Raw genomic sequence first — 20,605 nt, forward strand, 5'->3', positions numbered from 1 at the left:
GCACTCTGATTTTAGGACAAGTTCATTGGTTTTCTTTTTCTTAACCATTATAAAATGAACAGTTCAGTGGCTCTAGTATGTTCGTAATGTTGTGCAATCATTGCTTCTGTCCAGCTTTATCCAGTTGCCATCATTCCAAAGTAAAACCTCTTACTCTTTTTTTTTTTTGTTACCGGGAATCAAACTCGGGTCCTTGTGCTTGCACAGCAGGCAGCGAAACTACTGAGCTAAATCCCCGGCCCAAAACCTCTTACTCTTTAAGCAGTTTCTTCCTATATCCTCCTCCCCTCAAGCCCTTGTGCACGCCCCCCACACACACACAAAACCACCAGTTTTCATTCTGTGCATATAGAATTAACTATTTACATTACATGTAAATAGAATACACAACACATGATATTTTCTATCTGGCTTCTTTCACTTAACATATTGTTTTTGAGGTTCATCCATACTACAACCTGTGTCAGTTATTTAATCCTTTGTATGTACTTACTACACATTGTTTATCCATCCCTGAATAGATCTATGGACACTTGGGCTGTTTCCCCCTTTTGGCTGGTGTGAACATGCATGTACCTATACCTGTTTGAGTACTTATTTTCAATTCTTTTGAATGTTCATGTTTTTAAAGATCTGAATAAGAGAGAATAATCTTCCTTGTCCTTTATATTGGTTTCTGTCTAATTAAATCCTCTGGGAAGTAATAGTCCTCAAATAACTCAATGCTACATTCCCTGGATATTAATGTATTCATAACTGGAGAGTGCAAAGTGAGAATTAGCCTGCTCAAGGGGTTTCTGTGTCAGTCTTCTAAACAGCAGAATGAGTCATTCCTGTTTAGTGAAATTCACTGCAGCAACACAGCTTCGGAGCCTTAGTCTAGTAACTCATGCCGTACACAGCACCAAGTCATTTTCTTCAAATTCCATATCTTAGATCAGAAAGGAATCTGGGCTTTAATGAACTGTACATAACCCATGTTTTGGCATATTTCTGCTGTCGAGTATGTGGAGAAATATGTGACATTCACTAATTCTAGTTCTGTCCATCCTACTGAAATGATATGAAAATAAGTGAAATTGTCAGTTTTCATTTTGCATCTTTCTTGCCATTTGAAGGTACTAGTACTACTACTATAGTAAGAAAGGAAGATTATGTTGTTGTTTTATGTAGAGAAAGGTAGATTAGGTCTACACCGTAGAGGATAAGAAAAACAGGAGAAACTTAATTGAGCCCTGTCCTTTAACCATATAGATTTTTACCAAAATTTCTCTGAAATGTCATTCCCCATTACATGCAGCACTTTTCTCTCCACAGGAGTCTATAAGTGATGTATAAACTACACAATTATCACTTCATCTGCTCATGAACCATAACTTTATTTCTAGTTTATGACTATTTCTGCATATTTGATCAAAAATACTATATGAAACACAAGATTTAAAGAAATCCTCAATTGGCTAAGTTGAGTTCTTGATTTAAAATATTAATATTAATATAATAAATTGGCAATTAAATATATTCTAGGAATTATGGGGCTATTGAGAGAGAGAGAGAACTGTTGAAAAATTTTAGGCCTGACCCATCCCATACTTGATTAGATATGAGGGTCTCGGTAGTAATCAGATGGTGTTGAGAAAGAACTTAGAAACTGGATGATATAATTTCCTGGCTGGGAAAACCTGGCAAGGATCTAGTATTTAGGGGTCCAAAATGACTGTCTGGGAAGAGAGGAGTTCCCTGAAGATGAAGGCTTGAAAAAAAGAGCTTAGCAATCCCTTTCCTTTTGGAAGCTATAGGAGATATTCATGGAGCCCTTAAAGTCAGGATTAAATGTCCCCTGGGATCTCATCCAACTGTAAGATTTGGTAATTGCTTTTATTTTAGGTCTGTTGAATTTGTGGCAAGAAGATAAACATTGTAGAAATATTTGAATTATGGAACTGAACTTGGAGAATGAATCATGAAACCGTACGAGTAGATGTGAGAGGAAAGGCAGAGATCTGTATTCTGGGATGTGTTCCACTTGGGAGGTTGACTGAAGCAAAGATGCTGCTTTGTTCTTGTCTGTATATGATGATTTATATTATCACCTGAACAATTTTGAAAATTCGGCATCTTTACTATGCCCCTGGTTTTGTCATTTAATGTTTGCCCCCACTACAGAAGTTAGCCTGGGTGTCTGCACAGTAAAGGATAAAAAATATGACTTCAGGTAAAACCTATTCAGGGCAACCTTGCTTTGGTACCCTAGCACCTTCAGGCAGGAACTTATTTAAAAGCTTAGGCAACTTGCATAATGTTCTTAGACTTCTTAAAAAGAAAAACAATATTTTTATGATATCTAGCCATTAATCATGGTATTTTCCATTGTGAAGTACATTTTTATTACGCAAATCATGGGCCGGGTATTTAGCTCAGTGGTTCCGGTGCCTGCCTCACAAGTGTAAGATCCCAAGTTCGATCCCCTTAGCAAAAAAAAAAAAGCAAATCAGCCAAACTTGCTTTATAGCAGTTTTTTAAAGATGACAGCTTCCAAGTAGAAATCAGAATCATGAAATTAATCAAGATACAAATGAACAGCTGGGGCAAAAAGAAAACTGGTAGAAAATTCCTTATGGTTTTCCTAGCAACATTGAGTTACCTACTGCTGCCCAGCAAAAAACTAGAAATGAAGGTCTGATGAAATAAGATTGATGGCCCAGGCAAACACTCTTACATTGAGTTAGCGAGAATTCTTTATCAAGATATTACTACAAAAAAATAGTAAGCAAGGGTTACATCAATATTTATATAGTAGGACCTTTCCGCGAGGGCTCTAGGGGTGGGCGTCCCCGTGGGGGTGTGTGGCGGGGGTGTAGTTACCCTGGCAGCAGCACCCCGTCCCGTTCCATCTGGGGTTCCTCTGAGGGTCCCCCCTGGTGGGCGGCTCTAGAATCTTGAAGAGCTCGGGAACTCAGAGCGAACCCAGTCAGCGGAGCCCCGAGTTGTGAGGCCAGAAAGATGGCGGCGGCATCGGAGTCTGTGGCTTCTGATTCTCAGTTCTCGAATATCTTAGCTGAACCATCAAAGTCTAATGGAAATATGATTCATCGTTCTTCATCTCCGTATGTATTATATCCACCTGATAAACCTTTCCTTAATAGTGAACTACGGCGCTCCCCAAATAAGCCTACACTTGCCTACCCAGAAAGCAATAGCAGAGCCATATTTTCTGCTCTGAAGAATCTTCAAGATAAGATTCGATGCTTGGAACTTGAGAGGATTCAGGCAGAAGAAAGTGTGAAAACTTTGTCCAGAGAAACAGTTGAATATAAAAAAGTACTAGATGAACAGATACAAGAAAGGGAGAATTCAAAGAATGAGGAATCAAAGCACAATCAAGAACTGACATGTCAGTTGCTAGCTGTAGAAAATAAATGTAATCTTTTAGAAAAACAATTGGAATGCATGCGGAATATGATAAAGCATGCAGAAATGGAGAGAACATCTGTCTTAGAGAAACAAGTGACCCTAGAAAGAGAACGACAACATGATCAAACACATGTTCAGAGACAACTTGTAAAACTGGATCTTCTGGAACAAGAATATAACAAACTTAACACAATGCAAACCCTTGCAGAAAAAAAGATGCAAGAATTGGAAGCAAAACTCCATGAAGAAGAACAGGAAAGGAAGCGTATGCAAGCTAAGGCAGCTGAGTTGCAGACTGATCTAGAAACAAAGAGATTTGCCTTTGAAAATAAAACAACCTCATATGCTCCCACTGCAAGAAAAATTTAAAAAAAAAGTCAAAACCACCAGAAAAGAAAGGACCTAGGAATTACTTTGATGCACAACCTCATTATAGATTATGCTTACGTGATATGCCATTTGTGGCTGGAAGTCCACTAGTCCTAGCCATGCTGTGGTAGCTAACGTTCAGCATGCCTTGCATCTAATGAAACAACACAGTAAAGTCTTGTGCAGTGATCGAGTGGTGAACAACATTTCTTTGGCCAAACAAGTACCTTCACAAGGTAGTAGAAGAAAGAAGTCAGCAACACCTCCCTCTTCCAGCGGCATCAATGAAGAATTATCAGAAGTCTTACAGACTTTACAGGATGAGTTTGGTCAGATGAGCTTTGATCACCAGCAGCTTGTAAAACTTATACAGGAATCACCAAACACTGAACTGAAAGACAGCTTAGAGTGTGAACTAGAGGCATTAGTGGGAAAGATGGAAGCAAAAGCCAACCAAATAACTAAAGTTCGAAAATACCAAGCACAGCTAGAGAAAGAAACAGAAGCTGGAGAAGCAGAAAAAGGAAGTTAGAGCTAACAAAAAGACTCTTGAAGAAGGAAACAGCAGTAGCCATTCTTCTGGACTCATGGGGACCATAAGTAAGAAGGATTTTGCCAAACTGAGACCTGGAGAAAAAAGCAGGAAAATTCTTCAGTTATTGAAGGACATGCAAACCATACAAAATTTATTACAGAGTAGTAATGTGTGTTGGAATTACTGACTGCTCACACCAGGTCATAAATTTTATTCAGATAATCTATACCTCATTGATCAGACATTGACAATTTACTTTCCAGGTTTCATACTCGCTAATGTTGGAATTAATTAACAGAAGGTGTTCAGGGCTTAGGCTTCATTACATAGGTTTCTTGTGTTATACCAAACAACTGAGTATTAAACCATGTATGTAAATGGAAACCAAGGAAGTTTTAAAACTTGAGAAGCCACATTCTTTAAGGTGAATACACTGTACTGGTATATTGCACTTTGTAAACAAGTTACCAATTTTTTACTTGTGTGATTTTTTTAAAAATTCTTTATTTATATATATATATGTATAAATTAGGTTTAAATTTTCAAAATACAAGGCTGGCCCACAGGCAGCATTTGCTTGAAGAGTCTCATTTTTAGATCTTCCCTGTCATCAAGTGCCCACTTCGCTTTTCTCATACAACTGTTAAACATGCTTTGATTATTGATGGATATTTTCTATATTTAAGTATTTATATATTTAAGAGGATTTTTTTGTTTGCTTTCTTGGTGTTTTAATCAATGATTAGTATTAAATGCATTTCTATTGTTTTTGTAATACAGTTTAAAATTTTTTAAAGGTCCAAGTAATCTTTTAAATCAAATTACTTACCTATAAAATTATAAATGCATTTTAAAGAGTGTAGATTATTAATGAAACAAGATTTTGGGAAAAGGTAAGAGATAGAAGGGAGCTATTATGAAGCAAGCACATTTGCAGTTTTTTGATACCTGTTTGTAATCATGTTATTCAGTCAAGGCCTTGTGGTTTGAATTTTGAAACTTAGAGAACCCCTTGAATATGTCTTTGGTGTAAAACATGACTGAAATAACTGTATACATATAATTATATCAGTGTAAATCTGAATACAGCAAGACATGTTAACTTTTTATAAATTTGCCACTGGAGTCAATAAAGCAGCTTTTTTTAAGAAACAAACAAACAAAAAATATTTATACAGTAACACATGTATGCTAAAACACTTGAAATACAGAGGTTAAAAATTGTGTGGTCAGTATTTACCCAACTCATGGGCCATCACTGCCATCCAATGATAATTAGATTTTGTCAATAGTCTTTTTTTTTTTTTTTTGGTACTGGGGATCGAACTCAGGACCTTGTGCTTGTGAGGCAGGCAGCAGAACCACTGAGCTAAATCTCCAGCCAATGATAATTAGAAATGGTCTTTACAATTTAAAAACCCAGGAATATAGTATAGAAAATGAAAGTCTTCCCGGGGAAAAGAGCCTAATAGGACATCTCTAATAAGACTTCACCTAATGTATATTAGGTAAATAGTCCCTCCTACATTCCACTGAGGCCAAATGTTAGAAGGAAGTTATTTCTAAACATCAAACATTGGCAGCTCCAGAGAACCATGTTGAGTAAACAGCTCAAGATGCAGGGGCCCAGGGTGAGCCCAGAGCCCTTGCTTTCTGTACAGATGAACACAAGCCACGAGCAGGCATGGACCAAATGACACAAAAATTACCCCCAAATTACCCAAAAAATTACCTGGTCTTGCTTCCTTCAAACATGAGATTATCTAAACTCTAACATAGGTAGTTAGCTGTTTTCCTTCAGAAAGTTCAGGCAGGAGATTAGTGACAGAGGCAGCCTGTTAGGACAGTGCTACTCAAAGTCCAGTCCTCAGGCCACTGCCGGGCTGCAGGATGTCACTGATTCAAACAGGGAAGAATCCAAAAGTAAGCAGAGAATCATTTATAGCAATGTGATGCGGTAATTTTATAGCTGTTGAATATAATAGTAATTATTAGCCCCTGTATTTTGTATGATTCTTTTTGTTTTGATGTAATTATGGTGTACAAAATGATTGATTCATAATGGATTGTAAACTAGAAAATGGAAAAAAAAGAAAAAAAGGTCTTTCACCACGGAGAGTTTGAAATGCCGTGTATGAGAGCAACTATCACCTTAGCCAAAAAGGTGCCTTCGGTGCTAGACTACTGTGGAAGCATCAGCTGATCTCTCATTGTGATTTTCATTTTCAGAGACCTAAAATGTGTCATCAGGTCTTTCCAGGTGATATATGATGAAATGAATACTGTTCTTTCCTAAATTCTATTAAAAGACAACTGACAAAAGCCACTTGGCTAAATGTCCAAACACAAGACCAAACAGTACATATCTTATGTCACCTTAAATAGGAAGAAATAATAGAAATGAAAGAAAGCAATTGGATTTCCACAAACCTGCTCTCAGATAGCTGGGCCTAGTAATGGAAACTGTAGTAATAAACTCCATGTATTAGAGGTCATTATTAAGGTAAACATGCCTATATCTTTGATTTAAACAACAAGAAACCTTAAATAACTGACGTTTTATATACTCTTCTTGTATCTTTTATGATAAGGCCACCAGTGACAAGTTTAAAAGTTAATATGAAGGATTTATTCACAACAGCGGCTGCTGAGTTTTATTGTTCCTTAGTCAGCTGCTCACTTAACTCTCAGGCACCGACAGTCACTGGAGGAGGTCTGGATGGAGCACAGGACTAAGTGGCATTGGCTTGGTTTTAGCATTAATCTTATTTTCATATATTCCTTTGAAAATCTGCGACCGGTTTTAATACATGCAGTAAGTTTTTCAGCAGAATATTCCGTTTTGCCAGACCTTGGATAACGCATCTTGGTCCTCTGTGTTTTATTTTACCACAAATGTACGTTGAGGGCTGAAATTACTAAGTGGTTTCTGCCATTGAAGGATTCCAAGCAGCCTAAACAAATAACCATTCTTCCATCATTTTGAAAAGTACAAATGTATTACATTACAGTACTAACTAAAATTACCCTCCCCACAGTCATGCTAGTTTTGGACCAAGGAACCACATTGAGGCCTTCACTGTCAAAATAGCCTCACTTGGTCAAAGAGAAGGAAGCACTAAGCCCGCTTCCCTGCAGGAAGAAGGGCTTGTGCCCTTGTAGACCCCACCTTTTATCTGCCTGTGCCTGGCTGCATTGTCTAGTACAGTGGCCACCTACCACATGTGGATATTGAAATTTAGAAGTAAAATAAAATTGAAAATTGAATTTCTCAATCACATAGGTTTCATTTCAAGTACTTGTACTGGGCAGCACAGAGGTAGAGCATATCATTGTAAGAAGTTTTATCAGATGCTCCTGCTCCACAGCATTCAGGGAAGAGCTGAGCCTGGAATCCCCTGAAGTGCATCTTGCGTTCGGTGGGTTGCCTTGGCTAATGTGCTTGGCCATGCTTGCTCTTGATCTGGCTTCTTTCACCTGGAGCAGGCTCACCCAGGTAGGCTCCCTCAGATTATGTGTACTTTAAGAATCTTTCTGCCCAAAGGTATTTCACTGCTGCAGCTAAAAGACTGTGAGAGTGCCTTCAAGAGGGCTGTTAGGAACAAAACCTTGTTAGAACCATTCTGCAATCATAACTAGGACTGTGTATTCTGGGTGCTTGGAGTCGTGTCCCTTCCAGGAATAATATGGGCCCAAGGAAAATAAAACCGAAAGGCAACTAAGAGGATCAAATCCTAATGAACACCTTTAATACACAGGGCTTGGGGAGGGACCCATATATTTCAAGCTAGAATCTCCAGTAGGACATAAGAAGCCTAAACTAACAAATATGGAATGGCAGATAATATTAGAATGACATGGAATTATGGAATTGATTAGGAATGCAATGAGAGTTCTAGAAATGGCATTAGTGACAGCCAAAACAGGGAAGGTAGATGTTAAGTTGGTGCTTGAAGAAGAGGTAAGATTTGAGTAGGTGGAAGAGGGGAAAAGGACTTTTAAGTTCTCAGAAGTGAAGGCAAGGAAGTAGACGTGAACGTGTGGTATTCACATTCAGTTCTAATGCAATCCAGTGATAATAATGAGTTAATAGTGACTTTCTACTGACCAGTCTGAAGAAAAGAGAAATCATTTTTTTTTCTTCTGCTACTGAGGATCAAACCCAGGATTACTGTATCACTAAGTTACATCCCAGCATTTTTTATTTTGAGATAGAGTCTTGCTCAGTTGCCCAAGCCAGCCCAAATTTAGAATCTTCCTGCTTCAGCCTCTTGAGTGGCCAGGATTACTGACATGCAACACCCTGCCCAACTGAAATCTCATTATTTTTGCCAATATGACTTTCAGAAAGATAGAAGCAAGAGAAAACAACTTGAGCTACACCAAATTGAGACTGGGGTCAGTAAATAGAAGCCAAGGAAACCTCTTTTGCGGTCAGTGCCTTATCTTTACCCTCATGTTAGAGGCCTAGCAGGCCCCTTGCCCCAGCAGATTCTGCAGGCCATGCTTCTCTGCCTCTTATTTAATTGAATCAACAGCACAGCGGCACCCAGGACTGTGCTTTTCATGTTTCCCACACACAAGGCTTTACAGACACCCCCTGACTTTGAGTCTGCAACCCAGTGGTCCTCCACCAAGGCCACAAATTGTAATCACCTGAGGCACCTGCTGCAGTCCCATCTGCAGAAAGACTAATTCAGTTGGCCTGGTGTGTAACCAGAGCCTCAGGATTTTTATAAGCTCCCTGGGACATGTTAATGTACAGCCAAGATTAAGAACATTGGTTTCCTGCCTACCAGAGAGAACTCGTACCAGTTCCCATCCACAGCCTGGCTCTGATGGAACAATCTGAGACAAAATGCAAAGAATTTTAATTAGTTTGATAATGACAGAACTGAAATTAGACTCCAAATTTTCTGACTTCCATAGGGACCATTTGCCTCATGGCCAAGATGCTTCCATTTAAAGTTTTCTTATCCATTTGGTGGCCAAAGTGTGACCAGAAAAAGAGAAACCTCCAAAGATTCCTTTACAGTAGTCTTTATTAGTCCATTAATACTTTATAACAAGTTTTTTATCAGGACTCCCCTTTGTATTACTCACAGTGTTACTCAAGGTACTCTCACTTGGCTCTCAAAGGCAGAAAATAAAGCCCTTGTTTCAGCACTACTCTCCTAATTTCTGATTATCAGCTTCCAGAAACTAGGAAAGAAGCTTGAATTTGAGTCAAAAGCAAGCAAAAGAGGTTGGGAGGTGTACATTTCTCTCAACTTTTTTTTTTAAGTCCAGAAGCATAAATGAAGGAATATATACAAGGTTTTGAGGATGAAGAATTTGGGAAGGTGTCATTCTTTTAGTAAAATAATGCACCTTTCATCTGTACATCTCCATATTGCAGAATGAAAAGGAGGCCATTTTAAATAGGACATGGATCTCCGTTGTTTTTTATCCACATTGTAATATGTGAGTTAACTTAACTTTTAAAGATTATTCCCAAGGTCCAAGGCACCAATACATCCCCATTTGATAATATTCTCATGAAAGTAACAGGATAAATGATTACATTGAACAGTACTCTCATCACACCAGATCATTAATAGGGTGTTAATATTTTTATTAAAATAATAACAGTAAAGGGCCGGGGATTTAGCTCAGTGGTTTCAAAGCCTGCTGCGTAAGCGCAAGGACCTGAGTTTGATCCCCGGTACCAAAAAAAATAAAATAAAATAATAACAGTCGGGCCGGGGATTAGCTCAGTGGTTCTGGTGCCTGCCTCGCAAGTGTAAGGTCCTGAGTTCAATTCCCAGTACCTAAATAAATAAATAAATAAATAATAACAGTAATGAATCTGAGAAGTACTTTAATGCTCCCAGATTCTTGCTTTCAGGATCAGGTGTTCTTCTCTTTGAAAATAGAAAGCAATAGGAGGAATTGGGACCAATTTCCTGGGCAGGAAAACAGTTTGTAAGATTGAATCCAGGGCTGGGGAAGTAGCTCAGTGGTAGAGCACTTGTCTAGTATGCATGAAGCCTGCACCACCAAATAAAAAACAAATCAAGATTCAATCCGAGCTACAGTATCCTCTGCCTCTTTGCCTTAAAAAAGGCTACAGTCACAGCCACACTGCCATGGGGGGGGGGGGGTAGCACCAACACTTTACTTAATCCTGCACTGTTTTAAATGTGTTTTCAGAGCTGTTATTTTATTTTATTTTCTCCTCGCAGCAAACTTGTTATGACTTTCCCAATAAAGGAAATCGAGACCTACAGAGAATTAAAGTTGCTTGCCCAGAATCACACAGCTAGGGGGAAGAGGCTCCTACCTTCCACAACACAAATGAAAATACTGTCTTCCTATTCTTTTTATTCCTTCTTTTACTATAATCTAAATTCAAAATTGATGGAGCTAGAGTTGACTTCTCTTTCTCCTTAGCTAGCAGTGTCATTACTTTTCTGTTGTTTTTTGTTGCCAGATTTTCATTCTTAACAAGCTAATATCAAAGACAAAGTATTTTGTTCTTCCTCTCACATTGAGTTTAGAAGGCCAGGCAAACAAATTTGTCCGGTGATCCTTATTAGAATAAATCTGAAAACATAGCCGTCATCAAGAGATTTTCCAATGCAAGTAATACCTTGAGCAAGAAAAAGAAACCAGCTATAGTAGTCTAGAATACCACTTCTGCAAGGCTTCAAAATGCAATTACGCTGACCATGAAATCCCTTCCTACTTATGCCTCTGATGCATGTGATATTCTACCCAGATTATGGTTGTCTCGGTATGTCTTAGGATCCCTTGATATTATCTGTTTCTTGAAGATGAAGCTACATGCTTTTTGGTTTCCTCCTCCCTGCAACAATCTTCCTAATCCCTGCACTCTCTAAGGTCTGTATTATCACCTCCATTTATAAATGCTGTTGTTGATGTCACCTTTGGCAGACTTTGCATAAACTGTTAATAAAAGGAAAAGGCATTTCATTGCTCTGCTTTGTACTAAGCTCCCCTCAACTAGAAATTACCTTTTCTTAATCCCACTAACATTCTTATAATGATATCTTCCCAGCTATATAACCCTATGATTGCCCATAGGAGAGAACTGTTATATAAAAGAAGATGGGAGAGCGAAGAATTTGTTTCTGGTATTAATCTTTGACCTGTGACATTGGACAGTTGTGCATTTAGCTGGCAGATAAATAGTTGGCCTCTTACAAGGGATACTTTTGGCAGGTGAGCTACTTCAACGGGGAACTTATCCCACGTGCTTGCTGCTGGACACTCTACACTGTAAATATAGTAATTCTGCTAGTAAGAAAGTGTTACACATTATTTGAGATTATTGCCTAACCAGCATTTCCAGAAAAGGAATAAAGGAAAAATGTTCTTTGATGAAGAAGATATCAGCTGTGGAAGTTAAATCAAGAGTCAGCAAACTTTGGCCCATGGAACAAATCCTGCTTACTGCCTAGTTTTGTAAATAAAGTTGTATTGGAACACCACCACACCCACTTGTTTCAGATCATCTTTGGCTGTTACACTGTAACAGCAGAGTTGAATAAGAGATCACATGGCCAGCGAAGTTATTCACCTGATCTACACAATCCAAAAACTTGCAAGGTAATTTTATCCTCATTCACTGGGGATATTGACCTAGGTTAATCTCTAGGTTACTTTCTATTGATGTCTCAAAAAAGAAACAATTTTTTGTGAAAGAAGAGACTATACCAGGTGTAACTGAGACCTGGACACAGATAAAAACCATTGAAGTAGTGCTTAACTACAGAATGGAAAACTAGTTAAGGATGGCAAGCCTAAAGGCATACTGCAGCCAGGCAAGTAACAGAAGTTGTAGTAGTTGTAACCAGAACCTCTGAACTTCCAGGACCTCCTGGAAATGTTTTTAATGTAGTCTCCTAATATTTAAATGTTAATGTCATCTGATTAAGTTTTTTTTTTTCAGTAAGCTGGGGATGTAGCTCAGAGATAAAATATCTGCTTATCATGCCCAGTCCCTGGGTTTGACCCATAGCCCCATTTTTTTTTAAATTCCTAAGGACAGCAAAGGATGGATGCACAGTCCTTCACTTGAATGTTTGTAGAAGCTTTATTCATAGTTGCCAAAACTTGAAAGCTAGCAAGATGTCCTTCAGCAAGTGGGGATAAGTGAACCGTGATCCATCCAGACAATGGAATATTATTCAACACTAAAAGAAAGTGAGCTGTCAAGACAAAGAAAAATACCAAGAAACCTTAGGTGCATATTACTAAGTGAAAGAAGCTGGTTTGGAAAAGCTACCTGCTATGTGAGTCCAACAATAAGAGATTGTAGAAAAGATAAAGCTCGAGACAGTGAAAAGATCAGTGGTTGCCAGGGAATAGGGGGAAAAAACAGATGAATAAGCAGAGAATGGGATTTTTAAGGCAATGCACCTATCTTCTATGATAATATAATGGTGGATACATGGCATTACACACTTCTAAAACATATAGAATATGTAACACCAGTGAACTCCAGTGCTGGGATGTACCATAGCCCAGAGATAGAGCATTTGCCCTGCTTGTGTAAGGACCCGGATACAACCTCCAGGATCAAAGGGAAAAAAATAAACTCTAATGTAGACTGTATAGTTTGGGTGTTAATAATGTGTCAGTGTTGGCTCATGGATTATAACAAATGTACCATGCTGGTGCAGGATGTTGATAATGGGGGTTAGAGGCAAGTGGGAAGAAAGAAGGTATATAGGAACTCTGTACTTTCCACTTGTTTTACTAAAAACCTAAAACTACTTTTAAAAATCAACTCTATTTTTTTAAATAGTAGGGCAAACAACATATGCAGGGGTCATATTTGACTCTAACCCACCAGTTTACAAGTTCTGCTGTAGTTTTCAAGTGTAGCAGTCAGGCTAATGTCCAGCCAGAGTGGCAGTCAGACAAAGCATTAGCATTGGATAGGCATAGTAGAAGATACCAGAGGTGCCCAATGATCACAGCACCAGCCCAGAACAGGGCAGAAGAAAGTGTAGGTGACCATGCCGGTTGATGCCACAGGCCTTGCGATAATGGCCTTTTGGGAGCCAGTCCCAGCACCCGGAAGGAAGCTCCCCCGCCACCATTCCACGCTCCTAGGGCAGAGAAGCTGAGCCAGTCCCAGCACCTGGAAAGAAGCTCCCCCACCACCATTCCATGCTCCTAGGGCAGGGAAGGTGAGCCAGCCCCAGCACCCAGAAGGAAGCTCCTGCGCCGCCATTCAGCACTCCTAGGGCAGAGGAGGTGAGCTGCACGGGTGCCAGAAGCACCCCACACACACACTGTGGAAATGAGAAGACACGTAAACAAGCCTCAAAAACAGACTTCCAGATCACCTACAGCAACCCCAAAGGGAAATGAGATGGAACAATCTGATACTCAACCACCTGGACTCTCTGAACTGGCAACAAAAGAGGATCTGGGAAAAATGCAATCAGAAACGATTACTCAGATAACACCAAAGATTGTGCTTATAGTGCAAGACATGATTAATAAAACTAGAGAGGACGCAGATAAAAAAATAGAGGATCTGAGGAACATGATGGAATCCCAACATAGGAAACAAATGGAATCCATAAAACAGATGCAAACAGATTTCCAGGAGATTAAAAATTCCATTGAAAGTCTGAGCAGCAGAATGAACCAATGTGAGGATAGAATTTCAGATATAGAAGATAAGATTGCAATTAGTGACCAGGAAAAGAAAAATTGCTCTAAAATTGTAAGGGAACACGAGAAATCAATCCAGCAGCTGCTAGATGATGCAAAGAAGAATAACATAAGACTGATTGGAGTCAATGAAGAAACAGGAGAGAGTGCAGATGACATAAAAAAACTCTTCACAGAAGTGATGGCAGAAAACTTGCCAAGCAGGGGAAAAGAACTTGACATACAGATAAGTGAGGCATATAGGACTCCAGCTAGCCTTAATCAAAAAAAATCTACACATAGGCATATAATAGTTAAGATTCCAGAAACCCAACAGAAGAACAAAGTTCTATAAGCAGTGAGAAAAAAGAAACAAATCACATACAAAGGAAAGCCCATCAGAATCACAGCAGACTTCTCAATGCAAACCCTCAAGGCAAGAAGAGCTTGGAGAGATGTATTTCAAGCCCTAAAGGAAAACAGCCTCCAACCCAGATTGATGTACCCTGCAAAACTATCTTTCAAAATTGATGGAGAAATAAGATACTTTCATAACAAAGAACACCTCAGGAACTTCATGAATACCAAACTGGCACTCCAGAAAATTTTAGACAATACCCTAGGAAAAGACAATGAGGATCACAACCCCAGGAAACCCAGCAGAATGAATCCATTGGGCTTGACAAATTAAACACAAAGGAGGAGAATCCAACAAAAAGAAAAAGTCATGACAAGGCTTTTAAAACTTTTAACTTCATCTCCCTAATGAGTGTATAATTCAATTGTTATTGTATTGATTAGTATTTTTCTGATTCTAGTGTTGCACACCTTTCCTTGTGCTGTACTGGCTATTTATCATCTTCTTATGTCTACTTTTTAATTGGGTTGTCTATAAATGAGCTGTAAGAGTTCTTTATATATTCTCATCATAGGTTATATGCATTATAAATATGGTCTGTTTAAGGACTACTTTTCATTTTAATGATGTCATTTAAAGTTCTAAATTTTGATGGAGTCTCATTTATCAATTTTTTTTCTTTTATACATCATGTTTTTTGTATCCTAGGTAGTTCTTGCCTACCCTAAATTTATAAGCATTTTCCCTTATAATTTCTTCTTAAAGTTTTATACTTTTAGGCTTTCATATTTAGGTTCATAGATCCCTTCAAGATATTTTCATGTATGAAAAAAAAGATTGAGTTTAATTTTTTATATACGGATACCAGGTGTTCTAGTGCTGTTTGCTGAAAACACTATCTTTTCCTCGGCTCTTGAATTGAGTTTATATTCTATAAAATGCTAATGTTAAATAATCTTTCAAAACTCAGTGGACCATATATGTGTGGCTCTATTTCTAGATTCTCTGTTTTATTCCAATGATCTATATGTCTTTCCGTACACAAACACTGCCTTGATTACTGTAGCTTTAGAAGAAGTCTTAAAATTAGGTACTAAATGTCTTCCAACACTGTTTTTTTTTAACTTTTCTAGGTCCTTTGTACTCCTACATAACTTTTAAATTTCAGTATCCAATTCTTCATTTATAGCAAGTATACACAGACCTGAATTTTTATATATACTTTGTGTTTTCTAATCCTGCTAAATTAAAATACAAGTTCTAGGTGCTCCTAGAGATTTCTTAGTATTTTCTCTGTAGATGATCATTTCATCTACATATAAAGATTTTGCTTCTACCTTGCCAATCCTATCCTAATTGTGTCATTTTATTGCCAGACTATTTTGGTTGGGCCTAGGTTTCAAAGTTTAATGGACAGATGAAGAGTAAGCATATCTGCCCTTGTTCCCCACCTTAGGGAGAAAGCATTGCATCTTCTCCATTCATATAAGGCATTTTCGATGGAAGTATGCAGTACATGTCTTTAATCTGTCGAGAAGGTTCTGCTCTACTTCTAGTCACCTGATAGCTTTTACCATGAACAGCTGTGGAATTTAGTCCAATACTTTTTCTCCAACTAGTGACAGGATCATATGGCTTTTTCCTTTCCTCTGTTAAAATGATAACTTTTGGGGGTGGATCTTCCAAAGCTGAACCAACACTGCCATCCCTATAACAAAACTACTTTCTACATCCTGCCAGATCTGACTTCTAATAGTTTGTTTTGTTAAACAAATTTCTATCTGTGTTCATACTTTTTTCTTCTATTATCTTTATCCAGTTTTAGGATTAGCACAATGTTGATTTCCTAAAATGAGAGGAGAAGTGTTCCTTTTTTTTTCTGCTTTAAATGTTTGATATAATTTTTCAGTTAAAATATATATGAGCCTGTTGTTGTCATATAGGTAGGCTTTTCAAGCTAGGAATATACTTTCTTTAATAGGTGCTATTCAAATTTTATATTTCTTCCAGAGTTAGTTTCATTAATTTGTCTTCCAAGGTACTTCTTAGAAGTTGTCAAATTTATTTCAAAAAAGATTTTTGTAATATGCTTTCTATATCCTTTTAAATTCTGTAAAATCTGTGGTAATGTCTCCTAGGTCTTGATATTTTAATTTTAAAAATGTATAATTGATATTGTGTAATAGGAAGAAAAGGTCTGGGGGGCGGGGGCGGTGTGGGGAAGGGGAAAGGGGAAAAATATGAGAAAAGAGCAAAAAGGATCTTTGCAAGTGGGGAAGGGTGGAGGAGGTGAAGGGAGGGCAGGGGAAGGGGGAAAAAAAATAAGAACCAAGATACTCATGTAATGGTACAAGATCCCAATGATGTATGTAACAGTATTTTATACCTAAAATGTACCAATAAACTTAATGGTGGAAAAATAAAAATAAAAGTAATAGCCTTTTGGAGCTGAGCCATAGACCCAGAGCCATGGCCTGTAGGGGATGGCTGGCCAGGCAGAGAAGAGTCCTTGATCTAAAAGAGCTAGGGAAGTAAAAAGATGATTAGGATTCACAGTCAGGAGATCCAGTGATCAAAGTGGGCCGCAAAGCAGGAACTTGGTCTCTATATCCAGACAAAAGCACGACTACTTGAATTATGGTTGCGAGTCAGAGCAAGCTAGCTGTATCTTGAAGCTAGTTATCACTTTTTGGGTAAATACAATAGATTCCGAATTCAAGTTAGCATGGGGTTGAGGGGAAGTATGTTGGCTCATGTAACTGAAAAACCCAGTAACAGAGCCATCTTGAGGCAGTTTAGGTGTCCATCAGGCTGTTAGGAGTCTTTTCATTCAGGCCATCTCCAGATAACACTCCTCAGGAACTCCCAGCTTACATTATCTTATAGCTAGAAATCTTACTGGGGAAACAAGTTCTCTCCCCCAGTAGACTCAATAAGATTTCCAGGATTGATTCTTACTGGACTGATTTAGGTCATGCGCCCTTTCATGAACTTATCACTGTGACGGGGTGGCTTTTTAATCAGGTCTGTGCAAAGGAAAATCCAAAGTCCAATTCACAGAATGGACGCTAGAATGCAAAAACAGTAGAATCCCACTATGTCAAGTTATCCAAGTTAACTAAGGCTTTAAAACTTCCCTGCTGTTTGTCCCTCATATCAAAGACAGAGAAGAAGATAAAAAGAGTCTAGGCCTGAAGGGGGGTGGGGGGTATGGGTCAGAGGTAGAGAGAGCAGTTGCCTAGCATGTTCAAGGCCCTGAGTTCAATCCTGGTGCCACAGGAAGGAAGAAACTTCTAGAGCATGGAGCAAGTCATTATAAAAATGTCTTCATTTATAGTATGAACACTGAGATCCTTCATAAATATTGAAGATTGATGATGATGAACAACTCCATCTCAGTGTAATTGTCAAATGAACAGATCAAAATGAGAATAAAGCTATAGAACTCGTAACCAACATTAAATGCTTCGCATTTTAAGTAGGATATAAGAGAAATTTTAATGCAGTATGTAACAATTCTTTGGGCTGAAATCAAGTCTAGCATCTTACATTAAGAAGATTAATTAATGTTTATAAAGTACTGTGCAGATATGCCCTTTTAAAATGCTAAGTATTCTAAAAACTACATTGTAGCATTTTACTAAATGTAAAAGATCTAATGTTCATCATTTCTTTGGTACAGGTTGGCAAAGATTCTTTTGGCGATGATTATATAGAAAACTTAAAACAGAATGATATTTCTACAGGTAAAATCTATCTTTTTAAAAGTTAGTGTTTATAACTTTTTTCTGTAATCTTGTTATAAAAAAATTGAGCATAGAATAGAATTATTAGATCCTCCCCTGGTGGCCAGAAAGTTTTTATGCACAGCTTTGTTTGATCTTGCTTAAGTGTCCCCTGGTGAATTCTTTTATATACATCCCTCCGGATGGAAATAAAAGGATAGGAGGTTACAAACCTTCATCTCATGAATATGTGTCCAGGGAAGACAGGTGCTGCGTTTCACAAAAGGTATTTTAAGAAAAGTCGTTGAATGTTATAGCTAGAAACAATCCTAGAAATAATTGAGACTAACAACATTGTCACAGAAGAGAAAACTGAAGGTCCAGAGGGGTTGTATGATTTTTCCAAGAGCACACAGCTAGAGTCAGAGCCAGGACTAGAATGCAGGCCTTCTGACTCCAGAGCTCTCTGCTACTGCCAAGGGCTGTCTCATCAGAATCCTGTTTACATGCAGGTCATGATTCTCAACGAAGTGCCAAGCTTATAAGAATAAAGAAAATTGGGCCAAGGATTTAGCTCAGTAGTTCTGCCACCTGCCTCGCAGGCACATGGACCCGAGTTTGATCCCGGGTACCAAAAAATAAAAAATAAAGAAAATCAAACAAGTTAATTTCATGTGTTCCACCTTTTGTTTTTTATCTCAGATGTCTCAAAAGAAATGTATTGGTCTAGAAAATGCATACGTAGGGCTGGGAATTTAGCTCAGTGCTTCCACCACCTGCCTCGCGACCACAAGGTCCCAAGTTCGATCCCCAGTACCAAAAAAAAAGAAAATGCATATGTATACAACTATGAGTAATTTCAGAGAATTGGAATTAGGGTGATTTGATAGGTTGTTACTGTTACAGAGAAAAGGTACCACTAAATATAAAGATGCTTATTTTCCTCATCGTATAGGTGATGGGTATAAATTAGCACTAATTACTTATTTTTTAACTCATTCCAGATGGTTAAAGATTAAAAACTTTTTCCAAGGATTGATGTCACATTGAAATTGTTAAAATAAATTATCCATGCCAGGCTGTATGTACGAGAATGTAATTTTCTTTTTTCTTATAGAATTTACATATCAGACTAAAGATGCTGCTACTGGAGCTGCTTCTATAATTGTCAATAATGAAGGTACGTATTCACACATTGAAGCATCATTTCCTGAAACAGATCATTTCCACAGCTGCGTTGGGATTTTGACCCTATCCTATAGACCTCTCGCTATATCCACCACTCCAAGGCCTATCCAATGGCCTTTCCAGTCCAGATATGTGTTTCCCTTTATTTATACTTCCCATGATGATCATTTAAATAGAAAAGTATCGATCCAAAATACAAGGGGTGATCAAAAAATACAGTGTATGTTTAAATATTTTTTAAAACTTGGGCCTGGGGATTTAGATCAGTGGTTCTGCCACCTGCCTCGAAAGCAGAAGGTTCCGAGTTCAATCCCTGGGACCAAAAAGAACTTATTACACCAAAAGACACATTGCCAAGAATGATGAAATGAGTATGTTTAAAGGAGGGAGGGTATTTTGAGAGAGGATGAGTGGCAAATGTGTCTTTTACTGAAGTACTTTTGGGGGAGGCAGGGTCTTGCTATGTAGCTAAGGCTGGCCTTGAACTCACTATGTAGTCTACACTGGCCTCAAACTCATGGCAGTCCTCTTGCCTCAGCCTCCAGAGTGCTAGGATTGCAGGCGTGTGCCACCACACCTGGCTGTAATACATTTTTTAACTTAAATGTTCACCGTATTTTTTTTATCACCCTTCATTGATTAAACATTCTTGGCAATTTCAGTCAAAACCATTAGTATGGCCTCATTCTTTTTTTTTTTTTTTTTTTGTACCGGGGATCAGACTCAGGACCTTGCACTTGCGAAGCAGGTGGCAGAACCACTGAGCTAAATCCCTGGCCCTCCTCATTCATTTTTTTCACTGGATCTGGAACTATGTGACTTCTAGCTCTTCCCCAAAGTCAAAATGACCATGAAAGGTGAATGTTTTGAATTGATTCAGGGCTTTACTGCGGCCATGACAGCACAACAAAAGATATGCACAAAAGAGGACTTCTAGAATTGCCTCAGAAAGTGGCAAGAACAGTGGGATAAGTGTGTTCAAAGCAAGGGGGATTACTTTGAGGAGGATTGGTGATGATGTATCTTAGTGTAATAAATTTTTTAATTTAAATATTCACCATAGTCTTTGATTATACCTCATACATGAAGCATTATAGTTATATCCAAATAATATTTATACCCTGTAATGACCCTTTACCCTTCATGTGAACTCAAAATTGATACTTGTCTCCAAAATCAGTCAAGTATTCATCTTATCATTTCCATTACACTACTTAAGTAAATGTAAATAGATGCAAAAGAAAATTTGATGAATCGTATTTATAGAATATTTAATGAGCAAATGGCAGCAACTAATTACATATTTCTAGCTTATCGTTAGTGTTCAATTTGTTTGCTCTTTAA

General features: G+C 38.1%; 1 protein-coding gene and 1 pseudogene across 7 annotated transcripts in view; both read left to right on the forward strand.

Annotated features, from left to right (window-relative positions):
* The window catches only part of Rbks (ribokinase), a 117,418-nt gene that overhangs the window by 26,177 nt on the left and 70,636 nt on the right, over positions 1-20,605 (forward strand). For all 7 annotated transcript variants that reach the window (XM_021253645.2, XM_087216200.1, XM_013070148.3 and 4 more), the window contains exons 3-4: positions 18,031-18,094; positions 19,191-19,253. In XM_021253645.2, the coding sequence (XP_021109304.1) occupies positions 18,031-18,094; positions 19,191-19,253 (127 nt within the window). The remainder of the gene's footprint in view (positions 1-18,030; positions 18,095-19,190; positions 19,254-20,605) is intronic.
* Positions 3-15,000, forward strand: LOC147827051 (centrosomal protein of 57 kDa pseudogene; annotated as a pseudogene).

The sequence above is a fragment of the Heterocephalus glaber genome, unplaced genomic scaffold, assembly GCF_053883595.1.
Source record: "Heterocephalus glaber isolate CG9 unplaced genomic scaffold, H.glaber_assembly_v1.0 deba00001457, whole genome shotgun sequence".
Lineage (NCBI taxonomy): Eukaryota > Metazoa > Chordata > Mammalia > Rodentia > Bathyergidae > Heterocephalus > Heterocephalus glaber.